The sequence below is a fragment of the Microtus pennsylvanicus genome, chromosome 1 (assembly GCF_037038515.1).
Source record: "Microtus pennsylvanicus isolate mMicPen1 chromosome 1, mMicPen1.hap1, whole genome shotgun sequence".
NCBI lineage: Eukaryota > Metazoa > Chordata > Mammalia > Rodentia > Cricetidae > Microtus > Microtus pennsylvanicus.
The window spans coordinates 131,971,267-131,986,056 of record NC_134579.1 but is presented as its reverse complement, the minus strand read 5'-3'; the positions used below and the strand labels follow the sequence as shown (position 1 = coordinate 131,986,056).

General features: G+C 54.7%; 2 protein-coding genes across 3 annotated transcripts in view; one reads left to right on the top strand and one right to left on the bottom strand.

The window, feature by feature from the left end:
* The first annotated feature begins 511 nt into the window (after window positions 1-511).
* Window positions 512-14,790, top strand: part of Slc7a10 (solute carrier family 7 member 10) — a 14,899-nt gene continuing 620 nt past the window's right edge. Inside the window, exons 1-10 of one of the 2 annotated variants that reach the window (XM_075984471.1) lie at window positions 512-807; window positions 9,463-9,667; window positions 11,629-11,780; window positions 11,961-12,086; window positions 12,161-12,314; window positions 12,997-13,120; window positions 13,208-13,311; window positions 13,602-13,698; window positions 13,932-14,081; window positions 14,611-14,788. In XM_075984471.1, coding sequence (XP_075840586.1) covers window positions 657-807; window positions 9,463-9,667; window positions 11,629-11,780; window positions 11,961-12,086; window positions 12,161-12,314; window positions 12,997-13,120; window positions 13,208-13,311; window positions 13,602-13,698; window positions 13,932-14,081; window positions 14,611-14,788 — 1,441 coding nt within the window. In that variant the 5' untranslated portion in view covers window positions 512-656. The remainder of the gene's footprint in view (window positions 808-9,462; window positions 9,668-11,628; window positions 11,781-11,960; window positions 12,087-12,160; window positions 12,315-12,996; window positions 13,121-13,207; window positions 13,312-13,601; window positions 13,699-13,931; window positions 14,082-14,610; window positions 14,789-14,790) is intronic. The other variant, XM_075984478.1, reaches the window with a different exon arrangement.
* The window catches only part of Lrp3 (LDL receptor related protein 3), a 14,174-nt gene continuing 13,997 nt past the window's right edge, over window positions 14,614-14,790 (bottom strand). The window contains exon 8 of the transcript XR_012911729.1: window positions 14,614-14,750. The gene's annotated coding sequence lies outside the window, so the exon portion shown is untranslated. The remainder of the gene's footprint in view (window positions 14,751-14,790) is intronic.

Genomic DNA, 14,790 nt, shown 5'->3' with positions numbered 1-14,790 from the left:
ATCTCTCCGCAAGCCTTTGACCTCCAGAACTGTTCTTAGCGACAGCTTCCCCCCTACCCCCGCCGCATCCTATAACCCCTAGAGGCCAGCGAGCTATCAGAAAAAGTTTGCGCTGAAGCTGTGAGGTAACTTGCCTTTGGGTCGCAATTCTCACCTGTGCAATGACCATCCTTCACTAATGGGGCACGAGGGATTTAAAAAGTACATGTCGTGGCATGCAGCACCCCTTACTCCCCCCGCCCCCGCGTGCCTTGCATAGACTCCTTGAGGGCAGGGCCAGTCTGGTCTTGGAGCTCTGCTCCCCCACCTCACCCAAGACAGAGTGTAGCCCCTTCGTTCACTCAACTAGGAAGTCCTCCGTAACTTCGATGAAAGCCCCTCCTGTCTCCCCAGGTTGGGGTTGGGGCAAAGGGAGTTCCCTTTAAGGACGGTGGGGGAGGGGGCTGCCGGCGGGCCCTCCTTCTGTCCCTCCCTGGATCCAACCGCTCAGGGGCCCTCGGGGGCCCGGGCTGCGTGCCAGCGCATGCGCCCGTCTGTGGGCGCTGTCCCGGGCTGCGAGGGCCGCGAGCGCACCGACAGACCGGCCGACCGACTGACTGGCGGCGGGCCGGACAGACGGGGTAGCGCAGAAAGCTGGGAAAAGGCGGGACAGCGACATGACAGGCCACATACAGCAGCCCGGAGGGCGCGGGAACCCCGGCCCTACGTCCTCGCCTTCCCCGGGTCCTGTACCCGGTCCGGGCACCTCGGAGCGGGTGGCGCTCAAGAAAGAGATCGGGCTGGTGAGCGCCTGCACCATCATCATCGGTGAGCGGGGTGCACACAGGGTGGAAAGCTCTGGGGATCCCCTTGCAATTTTTCCCTCACAGGGTCAAAGAAACCCTTGGAGCACCTGTTGCAATGGCTGCAGAATACACTTGACCCCTCTCGGAACAGGGCCTGGCATAGTGACCGCAGATCCTTTTGCCCCCTCTTCCCCAGTCTCTCTGGAAATTTGAGCGTGGAGGTGGCGGCGCGCGCGCGCGGGGTGGGGGTGGGGGTCTCCTTGCTGCAACCTCCCCTGGCCTTCATTTCTCTGTGGGGCTTTGTCAAGGCAATTACCCTGCTTCCCTCTAGGAAACGGAATTAATGAGTAGGCCTGCTTTTAGTGTCAAGTTCTGGATTGCAGGGCAGGCTGTCTATCTCCCTACTGCCTGCCGGGTTCAAGTGCCAGGGCAGTGAGGCCATCTCTTCTGGGAAAGAGGGAAGGACTGTGGGGAAGTGGCCAGGTAGAGATTAAATCGAGAAGAAATTGCCCCTGAGCCGTCCTTCCTGGCAGATGTGGCGACAGAATCCAGGCAGAGGCAGTGGAGTAGCCAGCGATAGCACTACCAGGAGCAGACCAAGCCTCCAGGAGAGCTCCCGTTCAGCCCTGGGACCTGAGTGGGTGCTCTCATGGTCTGTCCCTCTTGTTCTCCTTACAGATGGAGCCCGTTGGGTAGGTAGAAAGCTTGGAGACAGGGACAGTGGTGTTGTCCCCTACACACACACACACATACACACACACACCTCTGTCCCTTGACTTCTGAAGGAGAACTGGGTTAACTCTCTTGGGAGGGACCTTTTCTCTTCCCCTGTGCCCAAGAGTTGGGGTCTAGAAGATCAACAATTAGGGCCTTGACTGTCCTCTTCCCCAGCCAGTGGGAGCTGCAGCCACAACTTTGCCCTTCTGCCTTTTGACCCCTGGAGATAGAGAAAGGCTGAGGGGCTCACTGGGACAGGAAGACCTTTTCCGGCTTCACACCTCTCAATGAGACACTCCAGCTGGAGAGATGTAATATCTCCTGGGTACCCAGCATCCTCATACCGAGAATTACCCCTGAATCCAGTTAAAGATAGTTCCTTCATCTTATCCTCTAGAATGGTCCTGATGTACCTCTGGGAACCCCTGCCTGGCTGTCTGATAATAGAAAGGGTTGAGTTTGGGTTTTGGCCAGAGAGTACTGGTTAGAGCTTTTCCCAGGCAATACCCTTTGTAGGGGTTGTACTCCCCCCCCCCCAAAAAAAGGGGAATCCTACATATCACTGATGGGCTAGTGAGTCAAGAGGCTGCCCATGTCTGGGGCTGGCTACAGTGCCCGAGAGGTTCTCAGAGAGACATAAAACCTGGCAGCCACGCACTACCCATTGCCCTCGTTATGGTCCTGTCCTCCTCAGGTCAGTCAGAGGCTGCCAGGGTTCCAGTCTCAAGAAGAGGGTGACAGTGGCCATATAGGAAGTAGAAGAGGAGCTCCGCCATCTTGCTCCTTCTCCGGCACAGGCACAGGCACAGGCGTTGGAGTCTAGGTCTGGCCCGCCAGTTCCCTTCACCCTTTCAGTTTATTCTTGCTCCATGGCTCCCCCTGGCCTCCAGATTCTGAAGGCTGAGGAGGGTGAAAGTCAACTCAGCTAAGCAACGATGGTAGACATGGGGTGGGGACAGAGCTCAGATGATCATCTCCAGTCCAGGGTACTGGTGGTCTCCTGTGGGCCTGGCTCACAGAGCTCTGAAGAGTTTCAGCCACGACACTGGACCAGGCAGTGGGCAACCAAGTGAGAGTAGGCCAGATCTGCACCTCCAGATGCCCCAAGGGTCCCCCTTCTTCCGTGCTAGGGCACGGCTCTCGGTTTTGGGTGCACCTGCTTCTTCTCCATTCCTAACCCGGGAAGCTCATACTTTAACATACACATCTGGAGAAAGTCGCCTTCTCGCTGTAAGTGACCTGTCTGTATCGGCTAGCTGTCATTCATGGGGTATTTCCAAAGAGTTTAATGGAGCCTCCCCTTGGTTCTGTGATTCACCCCTCAATACATTGTCGGCCTCAGCCCAGGCGGAGGAGTGAGGTTTTGGGGGATAGGAGATAGGGACGATTGGCTACAGAGAAGATGAGACTGCCCCTCAGCTGTAGGACTGTGCTCACAGCCAAACCTGGAGGGGACGAGGAAGAAAGGAAGCAGCCAGTGGGGGCAGGGCTGTGCAGGACACCAGCGCACCAGATACCTGTTCAGAGTGCCGCCTCTCATTATAGGATGGATTTACTTTACCTCTTTTGATTCTCATGCCCGCCCTGTGGGATGGCAAGTTTTGTACCCATTACACAGCTAGAAAAGCTGAGGTTGAGAGATAAATGATAAATTCTCAACTGGTGAGCTCAGAATTTGAATTCAAGTTTCCAGAGTCCTTTGTGCAATGGAGGTTTGGCAAAGCGAAGGCCTGACTCAACCCTGTTGATGGAGGGCGGCTGGGGATCGAGCTAGAGTAGACAGATCTCCCTCTACTATGCAGGAACAGAACAAGAACAGCCAGTCCTTCCTGTGGCTGTGCATACAGGAACTTATCCTGCTGTCGAGACCTCAGCTATGCCCCTCACACAAGCCCATCAGACCGAGTCACTGCGGCTTTGCCGCCCAGGCCACTGCTTCTCCGCTCTCCTTCTGGGACACAAGTGTCTAGCTCATGTAGGTGCCTGAACGTCAGGCTCAAACATATGCAGGGATGTGAGGGGCTAGTGCATGAACCCCACCTTTCTAGAAGCCAGTCCCTTGTCATCCAGCCCTCCGCATTCTTGTCCACAATCCCCAGGGCCGTAAGTCAACAGGTCTCTTCAGAGACACTCTTCCTTACCGGTCCTGAGGATAACCCCAGCCCCACTTACAAATGAAGAAACTGAGGCCCTGAGCGGCAACCTATTCAAGATCAGATGTCCTTAGGATAGCGAAGGGACACCATTGGAAATCGAGGCAGCTGCAGCCACAAGGCTGACCCCAGAGACCCTCATGCACCTGTTAACGGATGCCAGGTGCGTTGGACACCCAACAGGACGCAAGGCAGGCTGGTCCCTCTGCTCGGGCTGATGCCCCAGTGCGGACAGTCCGCACACAAAAGAAACAGCCAGACATGCAACCAGTGGCCACGAGGAGGCAGGAAGGAGGGCAGGTTGTGCTGGCGCAGGGTGGAGTCTGACAGGGCTTCCTGGTGGGTTGTGAGCTATGGTAAAGACTTTGCCTTTTTTTCCCTTTAAGAGGTGGGAGCTGTGGGGCAAGGTGGTGACCTGAAGAAAGATGTGATGGAACTCAGCTCACTATGGAGGAGAGGCCATGGGGATAAAGATTACAGAAGGGAGGCCAGGCAGGAAGTCACTGGGACAGAGGCAAGGGTGGCTTCAGATGAGACAGCGGTGGAAGGCGGAGAGAAAGTTCAGGTCAGTGTTTGTGACAGCCTGGATGTGGGGCAGGAGGGGACGGTAACAGAGGTGGTGGCCTGAGCAGTAGGGAGGACGGTTTGTCTCTGATTGGTCAGGACAACTTCAGAAAGGAACAGATCCACAGAAGGGACAGGAAATTGGGGGTTCTGTTTGGAGTTATGTGGGAGAGGCTCACTAGTGGGAAGTTTGTAGCCTAGGCTGAATTTGGTGGGGGTCCCTGCTCTGGTTAGAAGTTTGGGGATTGCCATAGTAGGCAGGATAGTAATAGGGAGGGTCACAGGCCCTGGACTGAGCCCTGGGAACCCAGTGGTTAAAAGTCAGGTTTAAATTGAAGACGCTGCAAAGAATTCCAAGAAGCAGGGCGTGGAGGTATCCACCTGTCACCCCTGCACTTGGCAGGACCATGAGTTCAAGAGCAGCCTGACCTATGTATTCAGACTTTGCTCAAACAAATAAAAAAGCCTGGGAAACCAACATCTCAGGAGCTTGGCTGGGATGCTGAGTGGGCAGCATGTACTAGCCTGCTATGTAACACCATTTAATTGAGGAAGATGCGGTCTGGAGCTGGAGGGTCAGAATCAGTATCTTAGAGTTTGTTAGTGACCCTGACAAGTCTGGGCCTGGAAACTGGGCACTGGCAAGCGTAGCCGGCTTGACGGGACTAGATTGGGAAGGCCAGAGTGAGAGGTCTCCACATATCTGTTCATCCTCTCTCCAAAAGAAACTGGGTTAAGCTGGAGGTGCAGGCTGGCTGATTAGCAACCAGGGCACATCCTGGATCTCCCCACTCACCTCCTTGGTATTCTACCAAGACCTCAGTGGGGCCACTATCACACCAGGGAAGGACACTCTTACTAGAAAGACCCAGAAGAGGAGGGCAGACTTCATCCAGGCCTCAGCAAAGTTCTAAGTGCTCACCCCAGGACCCTGGGTCTCCCGAGGGAAAGCTGTGTGGGGCATGGGGATCTCCTGGTTTTATAAAAATAGTGAGATCCATAAGTACTTCCCTTGGCAACCGATGTGCCAACCAAAGCATGCCAATGCCTAGGTATTAACGAGTCCCTTCCCACCTACCCCCTGAGCTATGAGAAGGGGGCAGCCATCAGATTCTTGGGGCCCAGGTGGGTGATTTGGAAAGCTACCTGGATGGGGGAGGGGTGCTGCTTAGAAGTCTGGTGACCGGGGCTGTTTGCAACAGCAGGGGACAGGCAGCCTGATCAGGATCAAGAATTTAACATGCTTCTTCTCTGGCCAAGTCAGGTCAGATTGGTTCTCTGCTGAGCCTGGTGCCCCACTAGTGGATGGAGAAACTGAGTCCCAGAAGAGAGCACCTGCTAGACCTATAATCCTGTATATGTTTCTAAGAATAGGAATGTTGCCAGTGTTGTGACCTCCCTGTCCCTCCTCAATCAGACTGCATGTCACACACATGTACGTGCGCACGCACACTCACACACACACACACACACACACACACACACGCACGCACGCACACACGTGCGCACGCTTGAGCCATGGGTAAGCAAGTGGCTCATTCTGCAGACTTGACCTCCACAGCCTACCCCTGTGACCTCTATGGTCTGCTACCGCCTCCCAGAAATAGGTCAGCAAGCACCGTAGCCACAGGGAACAATGGCCCTTTCTTCATTCCTCCTGGAGGCAAGTAAGCCCCATCAGGCCAAACATCTTAATGTGATAAAACTACCCAGAGACAGCACAAGGAAGGGGGATGGGAGAAGACTCAGAGGTCCTCCCACCTGCCTGCCTGGAAGGACCAACAGGAACCAGAGAACTGCTGTCCCATTGGATGGACAGGAATATAGAAGCCTGGGGACCCGCCTCTCTCTGGCTGTCACTCAGATGCCCACCTTAGGACTCTATAATATCTTCATACCATATCTTCATATCTTGGTCCTGTTGGACCCTGGGTCCCACCCCTCCTCTTCCTCCTCTTCTTACTTCTTTTTTCCCTCCTCCTCCTCCTCTTTCTTTTCCTCCTCCTTTTCCCCCTTCCTCCTCTTCCTCCTTCTCCTCCAATGCAGAATTCCTCAAGGGCTGGTGTGTTCATTGCAGTTTCTTTCCATAAGACAGATCTACTGGACTTGAATGTGGGATCCAAGAACAAAGTTCTTAACCTACCCCTGGTAGGAAGAACACTCTAAAACGGTGGTTCTCAGCCTACAGGTCATGACCCCTCTGGCAAACCTCTATCTCCAAAAATATTTACATTACAACTCATAAGAGTAGCAAAATTACAGTTATGAAGTAGCACCCAAAATAATTTTATGATTGGGGGGTCACCACAACACGAGGGACTGTATTAAAGGTTACAGCATTAAGAAGGTGGAGAGCCATTGCTCTAGAACATCAGCTCTAGGGACCCTCCTCACATCCATAATCACTCAGGCACTTAGGACCACCTTCCTTAGCCCTGTCCTCAGTGTCCTGCCACCCACCCCCTCATTGCCCTCTGCTGCTTACTCAAGCCCACCACCCTGTGGCTGTCTGCATCCACCATACCCACATGGTACCCAGAGCATCCAACACGGTGTTGTGGTTTCTTTGCCATTTTCAAGCATGAGTCTGGAGCAGGTGCTCCAGGTTGTCCTGCCTGGCAGAGCTCTCCACTTGCCCACAGGCCGTCAGAGACACATACACCTTATAAATGAGGAACCATCATCCTTCGTGTCCATGTCTGGAGGCCACGTGGGACATCAGGGTGAATGGTCATCTATTAGTTTACACGGCACCTGCAGTGAATACCGGTGCAGGGCCCAGGTATTTGAGCCACAGGAGAGAAGTTCTGAATGGGTCGCCTGAAGCCACATGTCCACAACAATCGTGCATTTCCACACACGCCCAGTCCAGCACTGGGGTCTCAGCTGTTGGCTCAGGACTAGTGATGTGTTCCTGACCCCAAAGACCCTGTGAGTTTTCAGCAGACTGGGTTGTGTAGAGCTATGGGGTCTCCACAGGAGAGGGGTGCCTCAGAGCCTTGGATGTCCCAGCTCCAACATACCCAGTGCCTTCCAAGGCCACCCAGCCCCCGTTGGCTTCAAACTCCACTGGCTTTTGGCAAATCCCGTTCTGCCAGGTCCTGAGAACTACCGCCGGATGGAGCGAGCTCAAAAACTCTTTACAAACGCAGCAGCCCACCCAGACCTTGGGCCCCTTGTCTGAGATATGGAAGGCAGCTCCTCCCCAACTTCCCCAAGCCCAGCCCCATTCCCACAAAGCTGACGAGGGTTATAGCTTACCTCTGGGGATTGGGGCACAGGAATTATTCCATCCTTATCTGGATGTATTTAGGGCTCCTGGGATGTGACCAGAACACCAAGTAGGGTATCGTGGCTGTCCAGATTGGAAATCTGTGTCGGCTGGGAGCGGGGGTGAGGGATGGCAGGGTGGACCTGGAGTGAATGCAGATTGGCAACCACAGCTGTGTCCTCTGCCAGCCCCGCCTGTGGACCTGACAGGTGGAGTGAGCAGACACGCACACACATACACACACACACACACACACACACACACACACACACACACACACATTGCCCTACTAGGAGGGGGCTGAGCTAGCTCTATCATACATGTGTACATGTAGCCAGTGACTGGAATTCTTTCCTGTGGGCAGGCTCTAGTGCACATCCCGGGGTTTGCACAGACACTAGTGCACATCCTGGGGTTTGCACAGACACTAGTGCACATCCTGGGGTTTGCACAGACACTAGTGCACATCCTGAGGTTTACACAGACACTAGTGCACATCCTGGGGTTTACACAGACACTAGTGCACATCCTGGGGTTTACACAGACACTAGTGCACATCCTGAGGCTTGCACAGACACTAGTGCACATCCTGGGGTTTACACAGACACTAGTGCACATCCTGGGGTTTGCAAAGACACTAGTGCACATCCTGAGGTCTGGACAGACACTCGTGCACATCCTGGGGTTTGCACAGACACTAGTGCACATCCTGGGGTTTGCACAGACACTAGTGCACATCCTGAGGTTTACACAGACACTAGTGCACATCCTGGGGTTTGCACAGACACTAGTGCACATCCTGGGATTTTTCACACCTGGGGTTCAGGCACAGAACGCTGACGCTCTGCTGCCTGTTACACAATGTGAAGCCGGGGCTTAGAGACCTGTCTGTAAAATGGCCTACCGTAAAGGCTCAAAGAGCGCGGGCACGGGGTCCTCATCTGGTTCAGGTGTCTTTACTGGGACCTTCAGCAGCAGGCAGTGAGGGCACCTGCCTTCCCTCAGTCCTGGGCGCTGCACCGGGCTCACTGCAGGTGCAAAGCAAACTAACAGACGACAGACCGTCCTGATGTCCCACGTGGCCTCCAGGCATAAGCACCAAGGATGAGGGCTCCTCATTTGTAAGGTGGAGACAAAAGTTTCTGTCCATGGCTGGTGTGGGTGTCTGTGGAGGAGTGGAGAGTCAGGGTCCTGAGGCTTCTGCAAGGGGAAGCTCCCGGGGATTTAGAAGGGCTTCCTGGTGCAAAGGCGTCATCTACTCACCCATGGAGTAGGGAATACAACTGTGGCCTCTGGATGTCTGGGGGACAGAGCAGACGCTGGACTGCATGAGTTCTCAGCATCCATTTAGCCTCATACTTCTCAACAGACAGAGCGGGATGGGGCTGTGTCTGGGTATTGTGGGACTCGGCACCTGCAGTGAGCGCTGGTGCAGGGCTGAGTGCAGCCAGGTGCCCCACCGCCTGCTTGTGGAGGTGCCCGATAAAGACACTGAGCTGTGGACCAGATGAGGCTAATAGGAGAAGGGCAGGCAGATGGAGGGTGGGGCAAGGTTTTGCTGTGGGAGGCAACAGATGCAGGAGCTCAGGCCCTGAGCCTTGGCCGTGCCTGGGGTGTGTGAATTACATACCAGTGCCCATTCTTTAACATTGTTCAGATGGCTGGGACACCTTACCCTCACCTGGAATGGAAGTCAGGGAACAGGAGAACTCAGTAACCAATACCGGCTAGCTGGGCAAGGTGCCATTCCCCAGCCAGAGACAGAAAAAAGCCAGTGGTGATCCCAGAGTGGCCCTGCCCAGGTCTGAGAGTCTCGGCGACAGCCCATGCCTCCAGATCACCTGCCTTCACTCCTCCAGGGCTGGCCAGGCCCCTTCTTCAGCGAAGTATCTTGGACCTTCTACCCCCAGGAAGCCTGAGCCCCTGACTGGTGCCTCAGTCTGATACCCCCTGTCTCTCTCTCTCTCTGCAGGGAACATCATTGGCTCAGGCATCTTCATCTCACCCAAAGGTGTCCTGGAACACTCGGGCTCCGTGGGTTTGGCCCTCTTCGTATGGGTCCTGGGTGGGGGCGTGACTGCTCTGGGCTCACTCTGCTATGCAGAGCTGGGTGTCGCCATCCCCAAGTCTGGTGGGGACTACGCCTACGTCACTGAGATCTTTGGGGGCCTGGCTGGGTGAGTGTGCAATCCTGGCAGGGAATGTTCTCTCTGCTATGGGGTGAGGGTAGATGGAAATAGAGGCTGGGGCCTTCCCTAGCTAGGGTGGGGAGCACCAATGCCCACTTCATTTCTCTGTATCAGATCCTTGCCCTCTCTGGGTTTCCTTTGTGTTGTTACCTTATTCTTTTCTCTTCCTTGGTCTGGTATTCTGGGACAGAGTCTTTCTATATAACCCAAGTTGACCTTCAACTCACAGTCCTCCTGCATGTACCTCTCCACTGGGGATGATAGGCCTGCCAGGAACAGGGCCCCCCCCTTCCGTGGAACCTCCTTTCAACTCTACTCCCCTTGGGGGAGGGAAGGATGCTCTTACTCTCTGAAGCCACTAGATGATGCTAGCACTCAGGTGAGGAAGGTCTTTAGTAAAGTCATTGGTGCGAGGAGAGAGAAGGGGCTGGACATATCTTCCCACATCTGTTTGAGCTGGGACACACACACACACACTGCCCCCAACCTCAAGTTTTTCACAAAGCAGAACAATCCCTCAAATGGGATTCAACCTAAGAGATCCTTGCCCTGAGAATGTGGCCACAGTCAGCAGCTATGCAGCAGAGAGCAGGTGCATACCAGGCAAGGAAACCCAGCTTACACAGCCTTGTAAAAAGGATGCTGTTTGTACAGCCCCCTCAGCAAGGAGAGCATCCTTTCCAGGCCCTGAGAACATGGCCAGAGGATGTGGTGGGCTGAGTAGGGGGTCTGCCTGCGGCGGATAGAGGCCAGGCCAGGTTCAGAGCGGGAGTGGAGGAGATGGGGAATTCAAGTTGCTGTAGTTGTCCAGATGCGTTCAATGAAGATGCTTAAGATCCCAACCTGTCTTAGTCATTTAACAACCTAACCCAGGAGGACACAGTAGCTAGTGTGTCATGAGGGTCAGGTATGTGCAGCAAGAGTGACATTCACTTCCCACTTTAAAGGCCCCATAGATGATGGTTTCAGTAGATGGAAGCTCTTGGGGCAAGACTTGCACCATCGTGAAGGTCTGTGGCACATTGAAGGAGGTGCTTAGTCGGGCCTTGGGTAGAAAGTCTGGGACCCACAAAAGCAGAAGTCTCTTACTGTGGGCCTGGAGATAATAGTCAGGGAGAAGGTGACAGAAAAATGACCCTGGACTCCACTTCATGGGTAACCAGAAGGCAAGGATGAGCAGAAGGGGTGGGCTATTGGTCCATAATGTCTCGGAAGCCAAGGGGTTGGGTTATCCAAAAAGGGTGGATCAAAGATAAACATTAAGAGCCCTGTCCCGGGCTGGAGCAATGGCTCAGAGGTTAAGAGCATTGCCTGCTCTTCCAAAGGTCCTGAGTTCAATTCCCAGCAACCACATGGTGGCTCACAACCATCTGTAACGGAGTCTGGTGCCCTCTTCTGGCCTTTCGGGCATACACACAGACAGAATATTGTATACATAATAAACAAATAAATAAATAAACAAACAAACAAATAAATAAATAAATAGAGGCCTGTCCCAAGGAGCCTCAGTGGCAAGCCAGGAGCTGGCTAAAGCCATCCCCAAGGGTGTGAGCATCAGCACCTGTCTGGATGAAGGCAGTCCTTGAACATATACCTAAGCGGAGAGTCCCGGTTCCCTATGGGATAACACATAGGTGAGGGTCTGGTATCAGGAACATAAATCACTCTTCTTCCAAAATCAAGGCAGGAGCACCGCTCAGCGTCAACCATGTCAAGTCATAAAGTGCCAAGAGCCCCAGACCATGCTATAGCTTAAGGGCTGGGATTCGCCTGCCTGGACTCAGGGGGCAGCCTGGGATCAGTTTCCAGTTGTTCCGATTCTTACCTCCCCAGCCTCCGCGGTCCACCAGCTCTGGGGGTGGGGCTGGGGGCTCATCTATCCCAGACCCTCACGTCTGAGGGTAGGGGACTGAGAATGCCTGTACCATGCTGGCTCTCACCGCTCACAGATTCCTGCTGCTCTGGAGTGCTGTGCTCATCATGTACCCCACCAGCCTGGCTGTCATCTCCATGACCTTCTCCAACTACGTGCTTCAGCCCGTCTTCCCCAACTGCATCCCCCCAGCCACAGCCTCCCGAGTGCTCTCCATGGCCTGCCTGAGTGAGTGGTCTTGAGCCTCTGTCCTCTCAGCAGCTGGCTGCCCCCCCACCTCGTGATGCTCTCTGTCCACTCTGACGGGAGTCACTTATCTCAAGCCCCGGGCTTCCGGCTGCTGAAGACTCTGCCCTTGTTGTCTGGCCTAGATTTGGCCTCAGGTGCCCACGCCCCTTTCTTCCCCAGTGCTCCTGACGTGGGTGAACAGCTCCAGTGTTCGCTGGGCCACGCGGATCCAGGATATCTTCACTGGCGGGAAGCTGCTGGCCCTGGCGCTCATCATTGGTGTTGGCTTTGTCCAGTTCTTCCGAGGTAAGAAGCAGAGCTAGAGCGTTGGAGAGAAGGGGGGGTGCACTGTGCTAATCCCTGACATCTGGGCTCCCCAGGACACTTCGAAGAGCTGAGGCCCACCAACGCCTTCACCTTCTGGATGACACCGTCTGTGGGCCACCTTGCCCTGGCTTTCCTGCAAGGCTCCTTTGCCTTCAGTGGCTGGAACTTCCTCAACTATGTCACCGAGGAGATGGTTGACCCTCGCAAGTGAGTGAAGCTGCCTGGGCAGGCACTGGGAGGAGAAGCAGCTGTCCCCACAGATCTGCTGTCACACTTGCTGCCATGACAACAGGCTTGAAGGAGAGCCCCGAAGCCCTGTTCTTCCCTGTCTGTGTCTGCAGCTGCAGCCGGACCCCTTGTAGGGCCTCGGAAAGACTTGAATATCATTATGCTGCTGTGTTGAGTGATTTACATTTGGTCCAACATTGTCCATATGCACACAACATGGTCCTGAAGGATAGAGCCCACGACACTCCATCTGATGCTCAGTCGGGAACCCTGGCAAGGACAGTGGCAGCTAAGAGGGCAGGGTTGGGTGGAGAATCCCCAGGGAGATCTCAGACTTGACGGCTGAGCTCTGAAGGCATCTGGGAGATTTTCTAGGCTGACTTTGGCTATATGCAATTTTTCCCTTCTATCCAGACATTAATTAGATCCTGCCCTCAGGGGATGACGTGTCCTCATCCCAGTGGCCTCATCGTGTGTCCCTCCTTCCGTTAGCTTGTACTCAGACAGGGGCTGGGTAAAAGGCAGACAACCGTATGTCCCTGTCCCCAGTAGCAGTGCTGGTCTCTTTCCTGCCTGAAGCCGCCCCCGCCTGGGCACACAGGAGACTCTAAGACTCTCCCGTTATTGTGTCTCCAGTTGACACTCCGATCTCTGTCCCCAGAAACCTACCTCGTGCCATCTTCATTTCCATCCCCTTGGTCACCTTTGTGTACACATTCACCAACATTGCTTACTTCACCGCCATGTCCCCCCAGGAGTTGCTGTCTTCCAACGCAGTGGCTGTGGTGAGTGGAGACCTCGGCCCTCTCTTCAGCCCCTGCCCGCACCCCTTCCCCAGCCTCACACTTGGCCTCTCTTCTGTGCCCACGCAGACCTTTGGCGAGAAGCTGTTGGGCTACTTCGCGTGGGTCATGCCTGTCTCTGTGGCACTATCGACTTTTGGAGGGATCAATGGCTACCTGTTCACCTCATCCAGGTGACTAGACTGAGGACAGGGGGAGAGGGTGGTATAGGTAAGACCAGGCGGGTGACTTTCTGTGTGCAGGCTGTGCTAGGGGCCATGGGAAGGGAAAGCGGAGGCAATGAATTCTCCAGTAACAAATGTCTGATCCCAATCTTGAGGGTAAGAAGCCCAGGAGGCAGACTACATGAGGAGAGCTGGCAGGGCCTGGAGGGCCGAGGGCAATGGTGACAGCTGGGTCCTAGCTAGCCACAGAGAAGCTCCAACACCTGCTCTGGCTCATCCATCGCCCTCCCTTTGCCTAGGCTATGCTTCTCTGGAGCCCGAGAGGGACACTTACCCAGCTTGCTGGCCATGATCCATGTCAGACGCTGTACCCCAATCCCTGCCCTCCTCGTCTGTGTAAGTCTGAGAACCTGACCATCCAGTGCACATAGCCAGAAACACCTAGTAATGGCTTTCTTTTTAGATAATGGCAAAAACTCATTCCCTGCCTATGGTAGATAAGCCGTGGAGGGTGGGAAAGGGCTGGGACTCACCTGACCTCCTGACCTGAGTGGGAAGGCCCAGAGCAGCCCGCAGGGATGGCCAGAAGCAGGTGGGAGGCCAGCCGTCAGCCCTCGGTCCTCTCCCAGTGCGGGGCCACAGCGGTCATCATGCTCGTGGGTGACACATACACACTCATCAACTATGTGTCCTTCATCAACTACCTCTGCTACGGAGTCACTATCCTGGGCCTGCTCGTGCTGCGCTGGAGGCGGCCAGCACTCCACAGGCCCATCAAGGTGAGGCTGGAAATAACCAGGGCCGCCTTCATCTCAGTTGAGCACCCGAGGCAGGAGGACCACAGCATGTGCAGAGCGCAGGGCTTTCCATGCACTAACAGTCTCTCCTCACAACCCCAGGAAGCATGTGCTTTTAATATTCCCAGTCCAATGACAGGGCCTGGCATTCTCATGCTCTCACATGAAAGAGTGACAGAAAAGCCCCCCCTTCTGTATAAAAATCCCGAAGACTGCCTGAAATAGGAAGCACAGAAAAAATAGTTGAGCTGCAGCCAAATGCAAACAGCATTCTGCGGATAATGACAACGGATAGCTCAGCACACTGCTCAAGTAGACAGCTTCAGCAGTTCAGCCAACTGGTCAACCCAGGGATGGTTCTCCAGGGCACTGGTCTGCAACCAGAGGGGGCCATTGCAGGCCCTAGTTCCCAAGAGATGGAGGAAGTGCCTCTGATCCCCATGGTGGTTCAGGAAGGAGAGCTAGGGTGATGCCCCTCCCCCGGTGCTCCTGTTTTTCCTTTCTCTGTTAGGTGAACCTCCTCATTCCTGTTGCGTACTTGGTGTTCTGGGCATTCCTACTGGTCTTCAGCTTCATCTCGGAGCCCATGGTCTGTGGGGTCGGCGTCATCATCATCCTCACTGGGGTCCCCATCTTCTTCCTGGGAGTATTCTGGAGAAGCAAACCAAAGTGTGTGCACAGACTGACAGGT